The following is a 22,903-nucleotide window of genomic DNA, read 5'->3' on the forward strand; positions in this document are numbered from 1 at the left end:
CTCTTGAATGGTATAATGCTCTATCATTGAAAGTTTGCTCAGAACAAAATGTAAAATACAAATAACAATATCATTGTAAGAAATACTTACTTTTGCACCATCAGTATGCATTTTAATTTTAGAACTATCTGCACAACCTAAAATTATGATACAATTATGAAAAAGTATTTAATGACACAATTTAAAAACTTCAATTTTCGTTACTCAATTAATATAATTATTTTAATATGGGCTAGACTCAAAATTATATAAAATAATATGTTTCAATTTCTAGTATAGTTATTTGCAAGAAAAAATTAACAATAGTTGTAAAGACCGACCATTTACATGAAGTGTAGCTTTTGTCTCCAAAAACTTTCACAGAAAATAATTGTGTTATTCTTTATTAGCTTTTGCCAATGAGAAACTGTTAATGCTTAACCTAATATTTGTATTCTTAATTATTTTTATTTCAAAAGTAAATCAAGTTTTTATAGTGTTTTCATGACTTGAGTTTATATTATTTAAGTTCAGAGAATTCAGCAAATGAAAAGGTAAATAAGGTGTAAATAGGCAGCATTGTTGGCAGCAGAAAACATTATTCACCCATACTTAAAATTATTTACCAATTATTTTTATTTTTACTTCATAAATAAAGCTAAGCTATAAAAATAAAAAGGTTAATTTATAAGATGAATATCTATAACTTATTTATATATTTTAACTTATTTATTACAAGAATGAATATCTTTAACAGGAAATTTATTTTCAAAAGCTGAATGAATATAATGAATCGAAAATTAGAAAAAAATAAATCCAACTCAATGTCTCCCATATAATCAATTTCTAAAATTTCTAGCTCACTAAGCATAGGAATTTTTTATTTGAAACTAAATATTTTTGCATAGGCAATGTCAAATCATTGTACTTTTAAATAATCATACTTGCTATGGGCAGAGGTGTAGACATTCCACATTCTGAATAAGGATTATTAGAATTTTCCACAACACATTTACTAAAGTGCTCAGAAAGATTATCTTTGGGTACTATCAAAGAACAAATTCCACATTCTTCTTTGGCAGATTCCTATTTGAATTAGAATGGTACTTTGTAATGAAAAATAAAAACACATTTTAAAGACTGTACAATAAAAATTTGATTATTCATTCACTTTTATTTTAATTTTCTCTAGATTAATGAGTCATATAATTGAGCCACGAGTCATTTATTTAAAAAAAAACTTACTTTGATTATTAAACGACTTTTGCTGTAGTTTTTTATAATCATTACACTTAGTTAAATGAGTCAGTAGATTGCTCTTCAAGATTTTATCACAATAAGGACATTTTTTTGATTTACAGAGAGTCAAATGAGAACCCATTGCTCCTATTGGAATATATTTTTTGCAGTCGTTGCATTTTAAAGTAGTTTCATGGAAATCCTAAAATTATAGTTAGAATAGGATTTATATCATCAGTCATAATTTGTAAAGTTATAGTATTATGTTCATAAATTTGTAAAAGCAGATGACTTGAATAAGCAAAAAAAGACCTGCATACCATGAAGAATTAATAAAAATATATATATAAGGATAAAAACTATGTATGTAGAAATCATTTTAACCCCTTAATGGTTATAATAAGAAACTAAACTATTAGAAAAAAACTTCCTAAGGAAAGTTATGTATTTTCATAACATTTAAAAACAATTTATCAACAAAAATTATTCTACATAAATATCAAAAAAAGCTCTTAACATTTTTTAAATCAATTTTTAAGTTTTATTGTGTTTTCTTAAAATTGAATGACAATGAAATCTTTATGAATTGTTGCATCAATGAAGAGACCAATTCTTATTATTGAAATAAAAAAGTAGGCTTTTTCTGAAATGTAAATGGAAAAAAACTAAATATTTCAAAATAAAAGTTTTTAAAATATTTTAATCACTTTTGTAAAGAGTTGTCAACAAAAAGAAGCATATCACTGCTAACCCCAGCGATGTACAAGTCAAAGAATGGGTTTTTTTTTTCAAATTCACCAAAATTCAAAACTCATATATAAGCCGACGTGACAAAACAAGATAAGCTATGCTTGAAAATAAATATTTACGCTACCTCTTGTAGTAACAGTACATATAGTAACAGTTGCACAAAGGGTAAAAGTAGCATAGACCTACCCATGTCGTAACAAGATCTTTTAAAAAATGTTACATCAGTATCAATATATACGGCAGTGACGTTCAATTAGCGTATGAAGACACAAGTTAATATAAAGACATCAGAAATTTGGACAATTTATTAAATCCAGATCTTCAGATGACAGAACAGGAATTTACCAAACTTTAGGAAGAATCAGATTCTGATATAGAATTTATTGGATTTTAGTGTGTTCCTTTTATTTTTTTATGTATTCGCATTCACCTAAAAATAGGTAAACTAGAATATCCAAAAATAATAATATTCCTTTCAATGTGTCCCTTTTATATTTTTCACTTTTAAATGTTACATGTAGACATTCCGTTTTCAACTATTATTTTTATGTTATGCATGCATGTTAGGCAATATTTACAGATTAACGCTGGTGTCTGACAAAAGGGGAAGCAATCCTGTTGGTGATGCTATACTGGAATTCTTCAAAGGTTAGTGGATCGGATTATAAGCTATCTGCCCCACTTTAGACTTCATTCAAAAATTTTCTAAAACTTCTCAGCTTATATTTGGAAATATACGGCATGCATCAAATTGTCACAAAATTATATTTAACTAGTCACAGTTGGCAATTCTTGACCAAGCAATTTTAGTAAAGATATATAAATTCCTCCAAACATTTATATGAAAGTTATGAAACTTATTCAGATGTTGAAACTACCAGAATGCAGAGTAAAAAAATGCGATTCTGAGCTTGTAAGACTGTTTTCTATGATACATTATAAAATTAAGTTTTGTAAAACATACTTTTCTCGAAAGAACCACAACTTTTATTTCAAAAAATAAAAGATAATTAAACTGATAGCTATACTCACTCTCAGATTTTCTCCTGAACGTAAAGTTCCAAACTTATTCTGCAATTCCACTAAATGAAGAATTAATTAGATATACTCAATGGTGCTACAACAAAGTAATATCATTTCATGCATGTTACCTATTTAAATTTCAACAATTCATTTCTGCCAACAGGTCATTAAGAAGATAAGAAAAAAAATAAAAATGTAACTAATGCTATTGCTAATGTGAAAAGATGGTTTCTACAGCAAAAATGTCTGATTACAGGGCTGCAAACTTCCTACCGATTTCGGGAAAATTTCCTCTAGTGGTAGCTACGTTTGTTTTGATTAATGATTCTATGTTTTGTAAATTTTATTTGAAGTTATTTTCCACACCACTACATGAAAATAATTCAAAAGTTCATATGAAACACTGCTTTGTTCTGGCAATCTTGTGGTAAGGCTTCTGAATATTGGCAAAATTACACAGAATTCTGAAAGCTTTGGTTTTTAATTGTTTGCCACTCATAAATATTTTTAATAAAATGTAGTAGTTGGCAGCTGTGTCTCATTATTATGAACTTAAACAAGTCTTTACATGTTTAATACAAAAATAAATGTATTTAAGAACAAATGAAACTTTCACAACTTTCTATTCAAGTAAGAACTTACTTTCCATAAATCAATAGAAAATATATATAATAATACAATTAAAACATGAAACAATACTTTCATGATAAATATTTGAATAAGTGTACAGATTATAGCATGATGGAATTTTTATTCCACAACCTGAAGCCATTTTTAAAGAGAAATAAATTTAAAAACTTAATAAATTATTCTCAATTTTGCAGATTAAACATTTTTCAAATTTCTCAGATGGATATAAGGAATGAGGATTAACTTGTGAATAACTATAACTACAATAACAATGAAAAAATAAGAATCTATTAAAAACAAATAACTAATAGAAAAACAAAATAAGAAAGGATATAAAACTGTTCAAACTCTTAGAACAACAACAAAAAAAAAAAAAAAAAAAAAGATTATCCGGGTAAATGCCCAAAACATAGAGAAATCACAAAAAATTAATGGAAAAATAATAAAAACATGACTTAATCTAAACACTATGAAAAAAGTGAAAGCAGAACATAAAATAAAACTAGTACATTTCAAGTCACTCTCTGGAATTAGTACAAAATCTAATGCATCACAAGTAGTTCTATGCTCCTCTTTTTCTTCAATGTGATAAGTGCCTTGGCAAATAGGACATTCTACTAGTGCCAATTTGCAGTATTTCTTGTGATTGTCAAAACGCTTTGGCAGAAAATTCATGGAACAGTATGGGCACAGCAAACGATCTCCCATTGAAGGATATAAATTTGTCTGAAAGTAAAATGTGTATTAATAACATGTCTAATTTATAAGTTAAAATAAAAGTAACCAAAGTTGAATTGTATAGTTGCACGTCCACATGCCATGCATGGATCAATTCAGAGAGACTCCTAAAATTTGAAGCTATTTTTTTGAATAAATTTATTTTCCTATGTTATTTAGTAGTATGCCTGCAACTCCGGAACAGAAACGCTTCAAAATCTACATGCAAACTAATGAAATTTTTTTTACTTTTACTTTAATAAACAAATAATATCGGTACACTTCTTTTATGGACAAGGTTGATGTTTATCTTTTAAATTAATGTATGCATATTGTATTTTAATACACATAGCATGTAGGGAATATTTCAAAACGCTTAATGTTTTTGCCACTTTTTGGAACCACAATTGAGCCGGTTTCACCTGAATAACTCTGTTGATTGAAACAGGTTCCCAATTATTATTTAGTGCACTCGGCTTTACTTTTTTTGTGTAATAATAATAGGAAATAATTGAGAACCACAAGACTCCAGGCTTTTCATCAATAAAATGGATAGAGAAATGGGCAATAATAAAAAGTTAGGTACTGTTTTTTAATCTTATTATGTTTTTAAATGTAGCAAGCATTAATAATTTTGCTTCCCACAATTAAAAGTCTAAATGGGAATTAGGAGCTGTTGTAAATTTTATTTTTCACCTAATTTTTAAAATTATCTTCCGTCATCAGCAGAAACAAATTATTACTGCATGTACACCATATGTTTTTCTTAATTATAATATATTCAAAATACAATGTTTAGCTAAAAGCAGGGTGTTTAGTCAGATTTTTCAACAAAAAATAAGCACCTTTTAAGTACTTTTTAAGCATTCTAAAAATATTTTTAATCACTTTCCAAAAAAAGAATCATAATTAGGATCTGTGACGAAAATTATTAGAGCAAATTATGTATTAATGTGCATAATACACCAATCGATAGAAAAATTATTTTTTCTATCATTGAAAGTTCTTAATTTCTAAATATAAAATCAATAAAATTCAAAAACATTTTCAAAAGTTTTATATCATTATGATAAAATAATTAGCTTCTGATAAATATTGCAGAGAAAAGTGCGAAAATCACGCATTTTCAGTAATTTAGAACGATAATCAACACGGCAAAGAAAAAATCTCAGTTAAGGTCAACTTAATAAAAATAATAAAGTTGACCTTAGCTTATTTTTACTTTTGGAAATATACGATTACAAAATGTAGAGATGCAGGAGTAAATTGATGCAATGTGATGAGAAAGTGGATAAAAATATCTACCATATTTATTTTATATTTATGTTTATTTTAATAATTTCTAGCAGTTTAATCAGTTGTTTTATTTATAACTACGATATTATAAATTAATTATAAAAAAATATTGCATTCATGATCATTTTAAGCTTTAATTTTGTACAAAAAGAGATTTGTTTTATTTTCATGTCTTTTTTTTTAATAATTTTTTTAAAGGTTTTTTAGCTATTTATCATTTGGCAATTTTATAAATTTAAAATTAGCAGAAAGAAAGGGCATGCATTAGAGTTTGTTTTGTGTAATACAATTTTAATAAAAACAAGACTTATATTTTATTTTATTTAATTATTTTAAATATTTTTTTCAATTATTGTAAGACTTTTCAGCAGTTTAATTACTTGATTTATTAATATTTAAGCTAATTACTTCAAATAAAATTATTGTATTTTGATAACGTAGTTTAATTATATTTAGGTTCTTAATCAGTTAGTTTACATAAAGTTCTAATATTTTAAATTAGTATATAATATCTGTGTGGGATTGTGTTGTATTTGAATTGCAAACAATTGTACACTGTATAATTTCGTGTACATTTGAAAAGTTATGATAAAAACTATTATAATGCATAATTTCTGATTTTAAGTAAGATTGCATATTAACTTATTGTATATTAATAATTATTTTAAACGTTTAATAATTTATTTTATATACAACTTATTATTTGTAAGAGATGCGGTGAAACTCTGTGAACGATTACTCAGTAAAATTTTGTGAGTATATCCAATGATATCTGAAGAAAAACTTTTATTTTTTAGTTAGATTTTGAAAGTGTGGTACATATCCCAGGGCGGTGTATCTCTGTGAAATTACGATACTTATATTTACTTCCAGATTTTGAAAAACTCTTACTTTTAATAATTTACTTATTAAGCTTTCATATGAATAAAAGAAATTTTTTTCTGGGAACTTTTCAGTAATAATCAAAAAAATTAAAATATTGGTTTAAAAAATAATTCCTACCAAATAAAGATGTTGTAAGTTACTATCTTTAAACCTATTAATCACATATTTATTCAATACACTTTAAAATAATATTATGGGTGGTCAGACTGCACTGGGTTGAGATGCTCTTTCAAAGTGTCTTCAAAATCTTTATAAATCAGAAACATTTAAAAAGAAATTACAGTAATGATTTTTTAAGACGATCCAAAAATTATTTTAATTCGGATGAAAAAACATCACTGCGTTTTATTTTATAGCTTAGTTCATTATGTAGAACTTCAATTGAAACTGCACACTTTTAAACATATTTTACTCCATGTGAACTTCCTCCATGTTTCTCAATTTCGAAATGATACATTGTCACATGAAATATAAAAAATAAGTATGTGAAATTTAGAATATAGATGCATGAAATAACGGTTTCTTTCAATTCTTCCTAAAATTATAGCATATATTTGTTGAGTTAGGCATTTGAAACCCTACTTTATTAATATTCAAATGCTATATACACTATATATGTATTCAAATGCCCATGATTTTCTTGTTCAAAGAAAATAAAAGCTTCTTACTTCTAAATTTTTATTCTTTGGCTTTGCTCCAGTATCTAAAAAAAATTATGGAAATAATAAGTTAGTCCGAAGAAAAATTATTTATCAAAATAACCAATGAAAATAGTATATATGCAAGAGAAAATAAGATTTCTTCATATCAAACTTTTTAAACGAATCCCACAATTATAGAATTATTTTTAAAAATAAAACAGCTTTCCTGTTAAAATAATGGTGTTTAGTGAGTACAAAGCGACAGAATAATGCATAATTTTGAAATTCAACAATAGTTTTTAAATAGTTTCTTTAAAAATATAGGTTAAACTAGTATAAAAGAAATTAAAAAATTTCCGAGAATTAAATAAAATCATTATTTAACTCTCATTTTAAAAAATTGATTAGATATGTAGATATTACAATGTAATTAAAAAAAAATACAATATTAAAATTTTTTTTTTATTGAAACATAAAAATTGTTTTTATATGTAGCATTTGAGTTAGCAATAAAAGTGGGATCATGAAATCAACATAGTTTCGATAGATAGGTTAGGCTTTAAATGGCATTCAAAACAGTAACATAATAAAACTCTGATCAAAGTAATTTACTTACATACTGTCACCTTTTTCAGATATATTTAGAACCACTTCAAAATAACCATAAAACAGATCAAAAATTGATAGTTAGCAAGCTTTTAATAATAATGCAGTTAAATGCAAAAAAAAATTTAAAAATAACAATATACTTGATACAATTAAACCTTTGGCATTTAGCCTGTTGATCTTATTTTTCAACGTAAACAAATTCATGACAATCGAAAATAAATGAGAGGTTTCGTTGGTGAAATGAATTTTTATAAAAAAAAAAGAGAGAGAGATTGAGAGTCGATATTCCAGTTTATGTTAAAAATTACACATTCACTTTGTTATGAAGACAAAAATAAACACTATGAATAATTTTTATTTTTACAGTTGAATTTATAGATAATATGATTTAATGACAATGGGTTGATTTTAAGACTTTAAAGATGTTAATGAATTAGAGCAAAAAACTATTAACAAAATTCAACACAAATAGGCAATTAATTTTTATTGGATAGGATTCACATTTTTGACCTTAAAGTCATAAAAGATAACTGTAATCTAGAAAATATGATTAATTTGAAAAGTTGAGTCATAAAATATGTATCCTTTTAAAAATTGTGCTGTATCTCTGGGATATTTTTTCAAAATCAATAAATCTATACATGCATTTAGTTAACTTATTAATATATATTAAGTTCTATAGTTAACTAAGTTCTATAGTTAACTTATTAATTTAATAAAATTAATTTATCGAAACATGCACTATTTTTCAATCTTCTAAAACAACATAACATTCAATAAAAAAATTAAAAAGTGGTAAAAAGGTTGAAAAGTTCCTGTAAAATACATAATGAGTTTTTATTAAATTTTTTTGCAACCAAACATACAATATACTCCTGATTATCCGGGCAAATAAATTTAAAAAATCTCTACCAGGTGATTGCAAAGGTTCATGGTTAATCTAAATTGCTTTAAAGAAAAATGTAATATAGAATGAGTTTATAGGATAGAGACAAATAGAACGGGGCAAAAAATGCTAGGGACTTCTTTTATTTATTTTTAAAATGTAGCAATACTTTCACATTTGGTCAATTAAAAAGGCCTATTTTTTACATGTTGCTCAATAGTGCCTGGCCCTGTCAATTTATGCATTCATGTATTCTATTTTAGATAAAATAAATTAAATGGGAAAAATATTTATTCTGTGGAGGAAATAAAATTTGTTATTAGGTGGAATAAAACAAGCATTTAATTTTTGCAAATAAAAAATTTTGAAAATGTATAAAATGTTAAAAAAAAAAGTCTACAGTAAATGATGGAAAATACACTTTTTTTTTGTATTTGATTTGATTTCAAATCAGAAATGAATCTTTGCAATCACTTGATATGTATTTCTATACAGGGCCGGATTTAAGCTTGGCGGGGCCCTAAGCTACTGAAAATGATGGGGCCCTTTTAAGTTCAATTCTATTTCTATACACCTAAAGTAAACTGTCGTATTTTTTATTGCTGAATATTAACATTATATTATTAAAAATTTGATAATATTGCTTGATTGTTAAATATATTGGTTGTGATGGGACTATAATGTACAGCCTTTCTATTATTGCACATATTTTTTGAACGAGAAAAAAAACAGAAACTCATTTTAAGAACATCATAAGTACATTTTAAGAACAGAGTAAAGATTTGGCATGTTAGAAGGACCATTATATGTTTAACAGAGTTTTTTTTTCCCTGAAATTCTGAATATATGTTAGTTGGAATTTAAAATGATGTTTTTTTTTTTTTCGAAATTTTTTTCTAAATTGTTTTTTTTTTTTTTAACGTTGCATTTCGCTTTGCTGCTGTATGACTTAGAAACATGAAATTATGAAGGTGTGTCAAAAATAAGCAAGGAGTTAGAAAGAACATGTAGAGTTCCCTAGATCAGACCGGCGGATCGGAATACCGAACTTGCGACCTCTCATCCTGATATTCTTTCTGCTGTCAGAAATTAACTGCAACTGACTGCAGGATACTGATGTCGTAATTATTCATCGCACATTTTCTCCAGTATATATATGCATCTGTTAAACCACAAAACCACTACTACTCTGTTATACACTATTTTGAATTTTAATTTGTTTTTAAGTTAGTCACGCAGCTTTTGTGACTCTATCATTTTCCAGGAAAATAAAAGTGTTTATTTTTATCTTGTGATTGTTTTGATGTTGTCTTTGGTTCCGTAAAAATGTAGGAACGCTATTTCTCGTTCCCACATAATGGTGACCCGGTGAATTACTACGGTTGACCGAAGAAAGATAACAACATATAGAATACAGTGGTTTCCAGTCATCGGATAATTCTATCTACGAAAGTGGTGTGTTAAAACAAATTTTTCGGCGGAAGAGCCGCGGCGCTATCGAAAAAAAAGTTGTTTTTTTCCTACATGCGGCGCTTCCGATGCAGCGGCGCTTCCGACGAAATATTTTTTTGTAGCAAAAAAATTTGTCAAGGAAAGTTATTTAAGATGAAATAATTTTCTGAGAGAAAGACTATTAAAAAAAATTAATAACGAAGTCGACGAAATATTCGCCCGTATTGCGATCTGCTGCAGAACATCGCCAATTCTTAGCAAACTTTCGGCAGCAGCCTGTAAGAAAATAAATAAACGAAATAATAATTTAAAAAAAAACATCGCATAAGGAGAAAATTTAAAAGGTATGCATCTTGTATCCACCCCCAGCTTAAGGAAAAATCGCAATCTAGAAATCTATTTAGCGCCTTGGCAATAGTAATTTAAGCGAACAGAAAAGGAAGAATAGGACCCTAAACCCGACACTCGCGGGACTGGCGAAATGCCGAACTTCGGATCTCTTTCGCAAAATTCCAATATGGCCCCCAAATATTACTATAATTCAATTCCACTGTTAATTTCAGAAAAACCAATAAATTTAGTCAAGTTTCGATCGTAGATTATGATGGAGTGGGGTGAATTTAAAACTGGCCCATCTTAAGAGAAATTTTACTAATCAAAATAATAATCTATATAATATAATCAAGAAGAAATAATCAGAATCCTATGAAGAAGAAATAATCGTTTCTTCTTTAGAGCGAGATCACAGTTCTCGTTTTTTCTTTTAGATAACATTTTGTTTTAACGAAAGACGCTTACCTCGCAAGAAGAAAAAAAAAAGGTAACAGGGAACTACAAAAAAAAAATTTTTTTTTAACAATTAATGCTAAGAAACTAACAATGAATATCAACAAAAAACAAGCTAAAAACTAATAACGATAAAAAAAAAACAAGCGCGCAACAATTAACAAGAAAAAATAAAAAGCGTCAAAATAAAAAAAAATTAATGAATCGAATAAAAAACCGCAAAAGGGATAGAATTCATTTTGTTGTCCACGTGGTAGTTTCAATGTCAACTGGGTGTGGCCAATTTATGGTCAAACAGAAGAGGGAAATTTGGGGGTAAAGCACAGCTGTCAAGATTGATTGATCAGTTTTTTTCCAACTTCCATTTCTTTATTTTGTTCATTGGAAATGCAAGTGTTTTTACTTCTCACTTTATTTTAAACTGCTTAAGAAACAGATGTTTCTTTTGACACAGATTTTTTTTTTTTCAAGCTTCTTTTTTATTTTTAAAAGATAAAATAAAGTAAGTTACTTCAACAGAATAAAATTCCAAATAAAAAGAATATAGCTGATTTTTTTTGTCTTATCAATATAAATTTCTTTAAAAAAATATTTAAAAAAAAGATTAGATCAGATTAAGTGCCAAATTTTGGAATGCTGGATTAGGGGTCCCATACCCTTTTCTTTTCCCCAACCCCTTTTAAATATTGAGTCACATTGGGTTATTTCCATTGAAGGAGAGGGCATTCTACTCACTAAAACTCCACCCTGAAAGATTGTGAAAGTGAAACTTATTTCCCGTTCGCTCATTTCTTCAGAATTTTTTTGGGGCCTGCTTAGTTATTTCTTATTCTTGTTATTATTAGTTATTTCGTTATTATTAGCTGTTTCGTTATTATGTATTAGTTTTTCCTCAAATTGTTAACGGTAATAAATTTTAAAATCTTTTTATTTTAAAATCTTTCTTTTAATAAATTTTTATTTTATTTTTCTTATTGCATTGTTTTACGGATTCCTGCAATCAGTTCAGCCTTAATTCAGCTACTGAACATATAAATATTCTTTTTGCTGTTCTTCTGTTTTTTGGCGCGGTGCCAACTAGTAAGAACAACTTTATTTTATATAGTTTTGTTGTTTTCTTTTCTTTTTTTTTGCTGAAAGAGAAAACTTTTTTGTTGCTTTTTTTTTGCTGAAAAAGAAATTTTTTATTATAATTTAGAAATTAAAACTTTATTTTATGAAATGCATAAAAAAATTTAATTTTTTATTATACAGATATTCTAAATGGTAATTTAAAGGTCTCTTCTGAAAGGATGCTGATATACGCGGTTCAGCGCCATTGCGGCGCTTGCGCCGGAGCGGCGCTTACTATAACTTTTTTTAAAAAAAATTCATTTTTATCGAGGTGCGGCGCTTGTGACGAAGCGGCGCTTTCGCCGAAAAATACTACATGGATATTTCAAATTTTAAAGTAAGTGAGATTTTGGTTTTCTTTCTTGACCGATTGTGATGACTTATGTGAAGGTTGAAGTTGGTCATTCTCCTGTTTGCCTCTTTTGATTAAGTAAAGTATTTTAACTTAAGTAAATGTAGGGCTAATCTGGTAATTTAATTGTTGATAAATTCTTACGTGTGTCTTGCATAATTGACAGTAAGACTATTTTTCTCTTATCAATAATTTTATGCATAGTAATTATAGACATTTATAATGGATGTTGAGGAAAAGGACACTAAAAATTTAGAACTTTCTCGTGTTGCTTTTAAAGCACCTATTTTTTGGGAAGCAGAACCTGAGCTTTGGTTCCACCAGTTAGAATCACAATTTGTGATAGCAGGAATAACAACCGATGAAACTAAATACGATTGTGTAGTTTCCGCTTTGGACAGTAAGGCTTTATCTTCTATAAGAGATATAATTCGTAACCCTCCCAAATCAAATGCATATGAGAGTTTAAAATCTAAAATAATCGAAACCTTTTCTCAATCAGAATCAGCTCAGTTAAAATTGTTGCTACAGGATTTGCAGTTGGGTGATAAACGACCGTCACAGCTTCTGTTAGAGATGCAAAATCTCTCTTGCCAAAAGCTTAACAACGATATATTGCGTACTTTGTGGCAACAACGTTTGCCAGTTCATGTGCAGCAAATTTTGTCTGTTTGCAAAGACCCAATTAATGAACTAGCTTTAATCGCCGATAAGATATGCGAAATATCTTGTTTCCAATCGGTATCTGAAGTTAAAAATTCTCAGGATAATTTAACTCTTCAATCATTGCGAGAAGAAATTTCGATTCTTAGCGCTAACGTTGAGAGATTATCTAGATCCGCTAGACAACGCAATCGTGATAGAAGTCGCAATCGTCGATACAGTCATTCAAATTCACGTAGTCGTACCCCTGACAATCTACGTACCGGTAAATTATGTTGGCATCATAATCGTTTTGGTAATAAAGCACACAAGTGCATACAACCATGCCAATTTTCGGAAAACTAAACGGCTCGTCTGATGTAGCGACGGCAGATGTTAGCCAGTTTCACAGTCGCCTTTTTGTATATGATAAAATATCTGGTTTCAGATTTCTCGTAGACAGCGGCGCTGCAGTTAGCTGTTTTCCTAAAAATTTAACAAAAAATAACATAATTCAGGAATTAAATTTGTATGCTGCAAACGGTTCTAAAATTTCAACTTACGGCAATAAGCGTTTAGAACTAGATCTTGGTTTGCGTAGAAGGTTCGACTTCAATTTTATCATTACTGATGTGTCAAGCCCTATTATTGGTGCGGATTTTTTGGAACGTTTCGGAGAACCGTTATCATGATTTGTTGATCAAATATCCGAATATTTTAAGTTTCAATCAAAATGCACCGCGCCAAGACTACGGTGTGACACATTGCATTGAAACATTTGGACACCCGGTTTTTTCTAAAGCAAGACGTCTATCGCCTGAGAAATTAAAAATTGTTCGTAAAGAATTCGCCGATTTAATAAAGCAAGGCATTGTTCGTCCATCTAAAAGCCCGTGGGCAAGCCCGATACATTTAGTTCCAAAGAAAAACGAAGAATTTCGAATATGTGGTGATTTTCGTCGTTTAAATGCCAAAACTATTTCTGATAGATATCCGATACCTCATATCCAGGATTTTTCGCATAATTTAAATGGAAAAACTGTTTTTTCTAAATTAGATTTAGTAAAGGCATATAACCAAATAAGAGTTGAAACTTCCGATATACCTAAAACAGCTGTTATCACACCAATTGGACTTTTTGAATATATATTTATGCCTTTCGGTTTAAGAAATGCCGCACAAACATTTCAACGTTTTATTGATAATGTTTTAAGAGACATAGATTGCTGTATAGCATATTTGGATGATATTTTCATTTTCTCTGAAACCGAAGAAAAGCATAAATCGGATTTAGACAAAGTTCTTAAACGTTTAAACGATTTCAATTTAATAATTAACTTAGAAAAATGCGTTTTTGGTGTTAATGAAGTTAATTTTTTGGGATATTTAGTTTCAAAGGATGGTATTCAGCCTATACCTGAAAAAGTAAAAGCTTTAAGAGACTTTCCTTTACCTAAATTTGTCGAACAATTACGCAGATTTTTAGCTATGGTAAATTTTTATCACAGATTTTTCAAAGACGCAGCTAAAATCCAATCTTGTTTACACGATTTAACTAAAGGTAAAGCTAAAAAAGATAAAACACCTCTAGTTTGGACTGATAGGGAAATTTCTGCTTTTGAGGCAGTTAAAGATGCGATTGCAAATGCTGTTTTGCTAGCACATCCCTTACCAAATGCAAATTTATCTCTTGCTGTAGATTCTTCAGATTTTGCTATTGGTGCAGTTTTGCAACAAAAAGTAAACAATGAATTACAGCCTTTGAGTTTTTATTCTCGCAAACTTAATGCTGCAGAGCAAAAATACAGCACTTATGATAGGGAATTGCTTGCAATTTATTCAGCAATCAAACATTTTCGGCACATGCTTGAAGGTCGAAATTTTCTAGTGTACACTGATCACAAACCTCTCATTTACGCATTTCAACAAAAAAGCGAGAAATGCTCTCCAAGGCAAATGCGACATTTAGAGTTTATTAGTCAGTACACTACAGATTTAAGACATATTCCCGGTAGTGAAAATATAGTTGCTGACACTTTTTCGAGAATTTCTTCCTTTAGTTTTAATAATTCAAGTGATATAAATTTTGAAGAGATTGCGGAGGCACAGGTTAATGACACGGAGCTTCACTCTTTACTTGAGTCTAATTCCGGTCTCGAACTTAAACCTATGAATCTCCCAAATTCAAAAACGATCTTTTGTGATGTTTCTACTGGTGATATAAGACCATACATTCCTAAAGACTTTCGTTGGAGTATTTTTCAGACTTTTCATGGTTTATCTCATCCCGGAGGAAGAGTAACTTTAGACCTCATCAAGAAGAGATTCGTATGGAAATCCATGACCAAAGACATAAAGCTTTGGTGCAAGACTTGCCTCTCATGCCAAAAATCTAAAGTTGGACGCCACACGAAATCCCCTTTAGGAGAATATGGACTTCCTAGTGCCAGATTTTCGCATGTTCATATAGACATCGTGGGTCCGCTACCACCGTCAAGAGATTACAGGTACCTACTTACATGTATTGACCGTTTTTCTAGGTGGCCGGAGGCATTTCCAATGCAGAATCAGACAGCTGACACAGTTGCAGAAACGTTCTTTGCTGGTTGGATAGCCAGATTTGGTATTCCGGAGACAGTCACAACTGATCAAGGTCGTCAGTTTGAATCTGAACTTTTTTCTTCCTTGACTAAGTTTTTGGGAACACAGAAAACCAGGACGGTAGCTTATAATCCAAAGTGTAATGGAGCTATAGAAAGGTTCCATAGAAGCCTGAAAAATGCAATTAAATGCCACCTAACTGAGCGCTGGATGGAAGTTTTACCAACAGTTTTGTTGGGCATTCGCTCAAGTTTAAAGGGAGATATTGATTGTACACCAGTTGAAATGGTGTATGGTTGTTCGATACGCCTTCCAGGTGAATTTTTTCGCAACTCTTTTTCTAAACCTGTAACATCTCATTCTGATTTTTTACAGAAACTTCGTGAAAAAATGAGAGACTTGCGCCCTGTTCCTCTGAATACTCGTGGTGCCACACGTCCAATCTTCATCAGTAAAGATCTGCAGTCTTGTAGCCACGTTTTTGTCAGGATAGACAGTGTCCGACGTCCCTTGGAACAGCCCTATAAAGGCCCATTTAAAGTAATTTCACGAACTAACAAAGTTTTTGTTCTAGATCTTGAAGGTCAGAAATCTAGTGTTTCGATCGACAGATTAAAGCCTGCCTATTTTCTATCGGATGAAGTTTCAGACTCTACCAATCAGTCTCCTATGGTAAAGCCAGAAGTAACTACTAGGTCTGGAAGGAAAGTTCGATTTGTCCTGCCATTCCAAGCCTAAACGTCTTACAGACTGGAAGGGGAGTACTGTAGAGTTCCCTAGATCAGACCGGCGGATCGGAATACCGAACTTGCGACCTCTCATCCTGATATTCTTTCTGCTGTCAGAAATTAACTGCAACTGACTGCAGGATACTGATGTCGTAATTATTCATCGCACATTTTCTCCAGTATATATATGCATCTGTTAAACCACAAAACCACTACTACTCTGTTATACACTATTTTGAATTTTAATTTGTTTTTAAGTTAGTCACGCAGCTTTTGTGACTCTATCATTTTCCAGGAAAATAAAAGTGTTTATTTTTATCTTGTGATTGTTTTGATGTTGTCTTTGGTTCCGTAAAAATGTAGGAACGCTATTTCTCGTTCCCACAAACATAAGAAAATACAATTTGATTATTAGTTTAATTTTTTTTTTGTAACCGCCGTTGAACAACCGACTTAATTTTGAGTTTACGACTACAAATGTTTAACTCCGTATAATATTGAATAATAATCTTATAATTTTGAACTCAATCCAGAAGACAAGAGAATTGGATCAGTACCCAGAGGTATTGATTTGTTGTGAGAACTTAGAGGACTTTGTGGCCACGGCAGATTTAACATGCACCAGTCACCATTTTATACATGGGTATTCTTCGGCCGGCTGGATTCGAAATCCCATTCTCACGAACACGAGTTCAACGCCCTACCAAACAGGCTATCCCGGCCAAATTATTAGTTTATTTTATAATAGTCATTGAACAGCCAACCCAATTTCGAGTTTACGACTATTAGTGACGAGTGTTCAACTTATTAGACTTCTAATTTTAAACTCAATTCAGAACACAAGGGAACTCCAGGATCAGGTATTGGAAGAAATTTTTGTCTAGGAGGGGGACGTTTTGATGGAACTGACCAGAATTTAAGTTACATGATGAGGAAAACCACAAAAGCTTTCCACTGTCAGTCTGACAACAAGAGGACTCTAACCTATGATCCGTCTATCACTGAGGATATTTTACTTCGGTACAGTGGCTGGTGTAAGCCGGGTGTAGAATTCGTATCGACCAGTCAACACTGGGATTCGAACTCAGTACCCTTGAGTCCATCTTCACTGGGTAATAACTCTGCAGGAGGTACCAATTTTATTGATTTGCCAAATTTTAGTCATCTTCAAAATGTAAATAGAAATTCAATCGTAATTTTTGTAGAATAAAAAGATGGAAATAAACCGTTTTTCCTCTTAATCTGCAATGATTAGTCAGAAGCAACCATGAGGGTTAGTGTGTAAAATGAACAGGTGCTGTAGCTTTCTAGTTTTTTAAATACTTGTTATATTATTAGTTTTTAACATGCATAGTTTAAAATGAATAAGAAATACATTTTTCAGTATTAAGAAATAATAATTAAAAACTGTCATCAGCTGGAATAGAGCCCGCGATCTCACAGTTTTGTGTTAGATTTCATAATTATCAGCCCCAAATATACACACCTGCCTTGCGGATATTTTATTATTATTATTTTATATATATTTTTTAAATTTAATAAATGAAGTCATTTGGATACTTGACATTCTTGAACTGGATACTTTAAATGCTTGACATTCGTTATTACAGAATGAAAAGCTTTGAAAGACAAATATTAGTTAATGTTTAATATTTAATTAAAGAAAAAACATAACCCGTATTGAAATCTAACGAATTGTCTCTGATAAATTTTGTGGCAGTAAAAAAAATTGAAGCCTGATACATGTCCTGATTTTTTAAACACTTTCTAGTTTTACTATTTAATCAAATTGGTTTCGATGCCTTTCATCCCGCCTGTCTCATTAGTGATTCAGCATATTTTGATATCATTTTTGATTCGTTCTTACTTAATATTAATTTGTTTGCGACAATTAATTTGTATAACTTTTTTACTACATTTTTGCGAGGAGCTTAAAACTATAATAGCGAGGGCATTAACTGAAGTTAAATTGGCTTTTTTTGTATGCCTCTTTTGATTACATCATCCACACACCCACACGCGACTGACTGATTCTTCGAAACAGATATTAAATAGTCTCTTGATCAAATGATGGGACAAAATTTGCCTTTTAAACAAATAAAAAACTTTTCTACCTTTTAAAATTGTTTATTTTTAAATAATTTATTAATACTCAAAATGTTTAAAAGATATGTTCCTTTTCATTGACAACACAGTTTTATATTTTATCTAGTCATTTATTTATATTTTTTAAACTTATTTTTTATTTGTTTTTATTTTATTAAATTAAATGCACAGATTTAAAAACAAAACAAATCTGTCAAAATTTTATAAATAGTTTCAATTTGCAATTTTAAGAAGTTATTTCGACTTTGCTTTAAAAATTTGAAATCCTTATAAATTAAAAAATTTAGATGCCTTATTAACTTTAAACACATAATAACAACAAAAATCAGGGAGTTAAAAATAGGAACAAGTATGATCAATAAACAATAAAATCATAAGCTAACTAAATAAATGAATTTTGTGTACGAAATATCATATTTTACAAATTAAACATAATTCATATTTCGGAGATACATGGAAAATTTGGTCAGACAGGAGGTTTGAACAATATTTTTTACACATATATTTAAACATTTGTTTAGCTGATGATCACTTGATTTCAATGCTCTATCAAGCAATATCACATGTTGCTTCTGTCTATTAGCAGTAAGTAAAATTAAAGTAAAACCACATCTGTTATCTCAATTTCATCCAAAATAGACCAAATCAAGGATTTTGGCAGATAGGCCTGTCAAAGAGGGAATTGAATAGTGGCCCACCATTTAAATAAAGAAAGAAAGGATTTCACGGATTTATGTACGATTAATTTGTGAAATAACAAATTAAAATCAATTACAATAATTAAGTAAATTAAACAATTAAGCTAGTTAAAACATTTAGGATAATTAAAAGGAAAAAAAGCTTTTATAATACTTCTATTAGATTTTAAAAAGCGTTCACCAATGTAAAAAAGAAAAAAAAATGTATTTTAGTTTTCAGAGGGCTCCAACTTTGAATAAAACTTCAAAATAGAAGAAAAAAGTTGGATCTGGGGGCCCTTGCCATCTCGGGGCCCCAAGCTACAGCTTATTTAGCTTATACGTAAATCCGGCCCTGTTTCTATAGTTATCTTAGTCATTTATTTAAAGAAAAACTTACTTTGATTATTAAGTGACTCTTGCTGTAGTTTTTTACAATCATTACACTTAGTTAAATGAGTCTGTAGATTGCTCTTCACGAATTTATCACAATAAGGAGATTTTTTTGATGTACAGAGAGTCAAATGAGAATCCATTGCTCCTATTGGAATATATCTTTTGCAGCTGTTGCATTTTAAAGTAGTTTCATGGAAATCCTAAAATTATAGTTAGAATAGAATTTATATTATTACTCATAATTCGTAAAGTTACAGTATTATGTTCATAAATTAGTAAAAGCAGATGACATGAATAAGTAAAAAAAGCCCTGCATACCATGAAGAATTAATAAAAATATATATATAAGGATAAAAACTATGTATGTAGAAATTATTTTAATCCCTTAAAGGTTATAATAAGAAACTAAACTATTAGAAAAACACTTCCTAAGGAAAGTTATGTATTTTCATAACATTTAAAAACAATTTATCAACAAAAATTATTCTACATAAATATTAAAAAAAGCTCTTAACATTTTTTAAATCAATTTTTAAGTTTTATTGTGTTTTTTTACAATTAAATGACACTGTTGAAATCTTTATGAATTGTTGCATCAATGAAGAGACCAATCCTTATTATCGAAATAAAAAAGTAGGCTTCTTCTGAAATGTAAATGGAAAAAACTAAATATTTAAAATAAAAGTTTTTAAAATATTTTAAGCACTTTTGTAAAGAGTTTTGTCAACAAAAATAAGCATATCACTGCTAACCCCAGCGATGTACAAGAAAAAGAATGCGTTTTTTATTTTCAAATTCATCCAAAATTCAAAACACATATATAAGCCAAAGTGACAAAACAAGATAAGCTATGCTTGAAAATAAATATTTACGCTATCTCTTGTAGTAACAGTATATATAGTAACAGTTGCACAAAGGGTAAAAGTAGCACAGACCTACTCATGTCGTAACTAGATCTTTTAAAAAATGTTACATCAGTATCAATATATATGGCAGTGAAGTTCAATTAGTGTATGAAGACACAAGTTAATATAAAGACATCAGAAATTTGGACAATTTATTAAATCCAGATCTTCAGATGACAGAACAGGAATTTACCAAACTTTAGGAAGAATCAGATTCTGATATAGAATTTATTGGATTTTAGCGTCTTCCTTTTTTTTGTTTATGTATTCGCATCCACCTAAAAATAGGTAAACTAGAATATTCAAAAATAATAATATTCCCTTCAATTTGTCCCTTTTATATTTCTCACTCGTTACATGTAGACATTCCGTTTTCAACTATTATTTTTATGTTATGCATGCATGTTATGCGATATTTACAGATTATCGCTGGTGTCTGACAAAAGGAGAAGCAATCCTGTTGGTGATGCTATCCTGGAATTCTTCGAAGTTAGTGGATCGGATTATAAGCCAACTGCCCCACTTTAGACTTCTTTCAAAAATTTTCTAAAACTTCTCAGCTTATATTTGGAAATATACAGCATGCATCAAATTGTCACAAAATTATATTTAACTAGTCACAGTTAGCAATTCTTGACTAAGCAATTTTAGTAAAGATATATGAATTCCTCCAAACATTTATATGTAAGTTATGAAACGTATTCAGATGATGAAACTACCAGAATGCAGAGTAAAAAACATGAGATTCTGAGCTCGTAAGACTGTTTTCAATGATACATTATAAAATTAAGTTTTGTAAAACATACTTTTCTAAAAAAAACCACAACTTTTATTTTAAAAATAAAAGATAATTAAACTGATAGCAATACTCACTCTCAGATTTTCTTCAAAATGTAAAGTTCCAAACTTTTTTTGCAATTCCACTAAATAAAGAATTAATTAGATATACTCAATGGTGCTACAACAAAGTAATATCATTTCATGTATGTCAGTTGTTACCTATTTAAATCTGAATTTAAATTTCAACAATTCAGTTCTGCCAACAGGTTATTAAGAAGATAAGAAAAAAAATAAAAATGTAACTAATGCTATTGCTAATGTGAAAAGATGGTTTCTACAGCAAAAATGTCTGATTACAGGGCTGCAAACTTCCTACCGATTTTGGGAAAATTTCCTCTAGTGGTAGCTATGTTTGTTTTGATTAATGATTCTTTGTTTTGTAAATTTGATTTAAAGTTATTTTCCACACCGCTACATGAAAATAATTCAAAAGTTCATATGAAACACTGCTTTGTTCTGGCAATCTTGTGGTAAGGCTTCTGAATATTGGCAAAATTACACAGAATTCTGAAAGCTTTGGTTTTTAATTGTTTGCCACTCCATAAATATTTTTAATAAAATGTAGCAGTTGGCAGCTGTGTCTCATTATTATGAACTTAAACAAGTCTTTATCTGTCTAATACAAAAATAAATGTATTTAAGAACAAATGAAACTTTCTATTCAAGTAAGAACTTACTTTCCATAAATCAATAGAAAATATATATAATAATACAATTAAAACATGAAACAATACTTTCATGATAAATATTTGAATAAGTGTACAGATTATAGCATGATGGAATTTTTATTCCACAACCTGAAGCCATTTTTAAAGAGAAATAAATTTAAAAACTTAATAAATTATTCTCAATTTTGCAGATTAAACATTTTTCAAATTTCTCAGATGGATATAAGGAATGAGGATTAACTTGTGAATAACTATAACTACAATAACAATGAAAAAATAAGAATCTATTAAAAACAAATAACTAATAGAAAAACAAAATAAGAAAGGATATAAAACTGTTCAAACTCTTAGAACAACAACAAAACAAAAAACAAAAAAGATTATCCGGGTAAATGCCCAAAACATAGAGAAATCACAAAAAATTAATGGAAAAATAATAAAAACATGACTTAATCTAAACACTATGAAAAAAGTGAAAGCAGAACATAAAATAAAACTAGTACATTTCAAGTCACTCTCTGGAATTAGTACAGTATCTAATGCATCACAAGTAGTTCTATGCTCCTCTTTTTCATCAATGTGATAAGTGTCTTGGCAAATAGGACATTCTACTAAAGCCGATTTGCAGTATTTCTTGTGATTGGCAAAACGCTTTGAGAGAAAATTCATGGAACAGTATGGGCACAGCAAAAGCTCTCCCATTGAAGGATATAAATTTATCTGAAAGTAAAATGTGTATTAATAATATGTCTAATTTATCAGTTAAAATAAGAGTAACTACAGTTGAATTATATAGTTGCACGTCCACATGCCATGCATGGATCAATTCAGAGAGACTCCTAAAATTTGAAGCTATTTTTTTGAATAAATTTATTTTCCTATGTTAATTAGTAGTATGCCTGCAACTCCAGAACAGAAACGCTTCAAAATCTACATGCAAACTAATGAAATTTTTTTGACTTTTACTTTAATAAACAAATAA

At 29.2% G+C, this 22,903-nt stretch overlaps 1 protein-coding gene across 13 annotated transcripts in view; it reads right to left on the bottom strand.

Moving 5' to 3' along the window:
- Positions 1–22,903, bottom strand: part of LOC107451978 (uncharacterized) — an 85,272-nt gene that overhangs the window by 41,106 nt on the left and 21,263 nt on the right. For 12 of the 13 annotated variants that reach the window (XR_015433123.1, XR_015433125.1, XR_015433124.1 and 9 more), the window contains exons 6-13: positions 22,425–22,641; positions 21,287–21,336; positions 19,513–19,708; positions 7,188–7,222; positions 4,131–4,347; positions 3,001–3,050; positions 924–1,065; positions 91–137 (exon numbers count right to left, since the gene is read on the bottom strand). Coding sequence is in view for 10 of the 13 variants with exons in the window: in XM_087161331.1 (XP_087017457.1) it covers positions 91–137; positions 924–1,065; positions 3,001–3,050; positions 4,131–4,347; positions 7,188–7,222; positions 19,513–19,708; positions 21,287–21,336; positions 22,425–22,641 (954 nt within the window). In the remaining 3 variants the exon portion in view is untranslated. The remainder of the gene's footprint in view (positions 1–90; positions 138–923; positions 1,066–3,000; positions 3,051–4,130; positions 4,348–7,187; positions 7,223–19,512; positions 19,709–21,286; positions 21,337–22,424; positions 22,642–22,903) is intronic. The other variant, XM_087161333.1, reaches the window with a different exon arrangement.

Source organism: Parasteatoda tepidariorum, chromosome 4 (genome assembly GCF_982258835.1).
Source record: "Parasteatoda tepidariorum strain Cologne lab strain chromosome 4, Ptep-v5.0, whole genome shotgun sequence".
Lineage (NCBI taxonomy): Eukaryota > Metazoa > Arthropoda > Arachnida > Araneae > Theridiidae > Parasteatoda > Parasteatoda tepidariorum.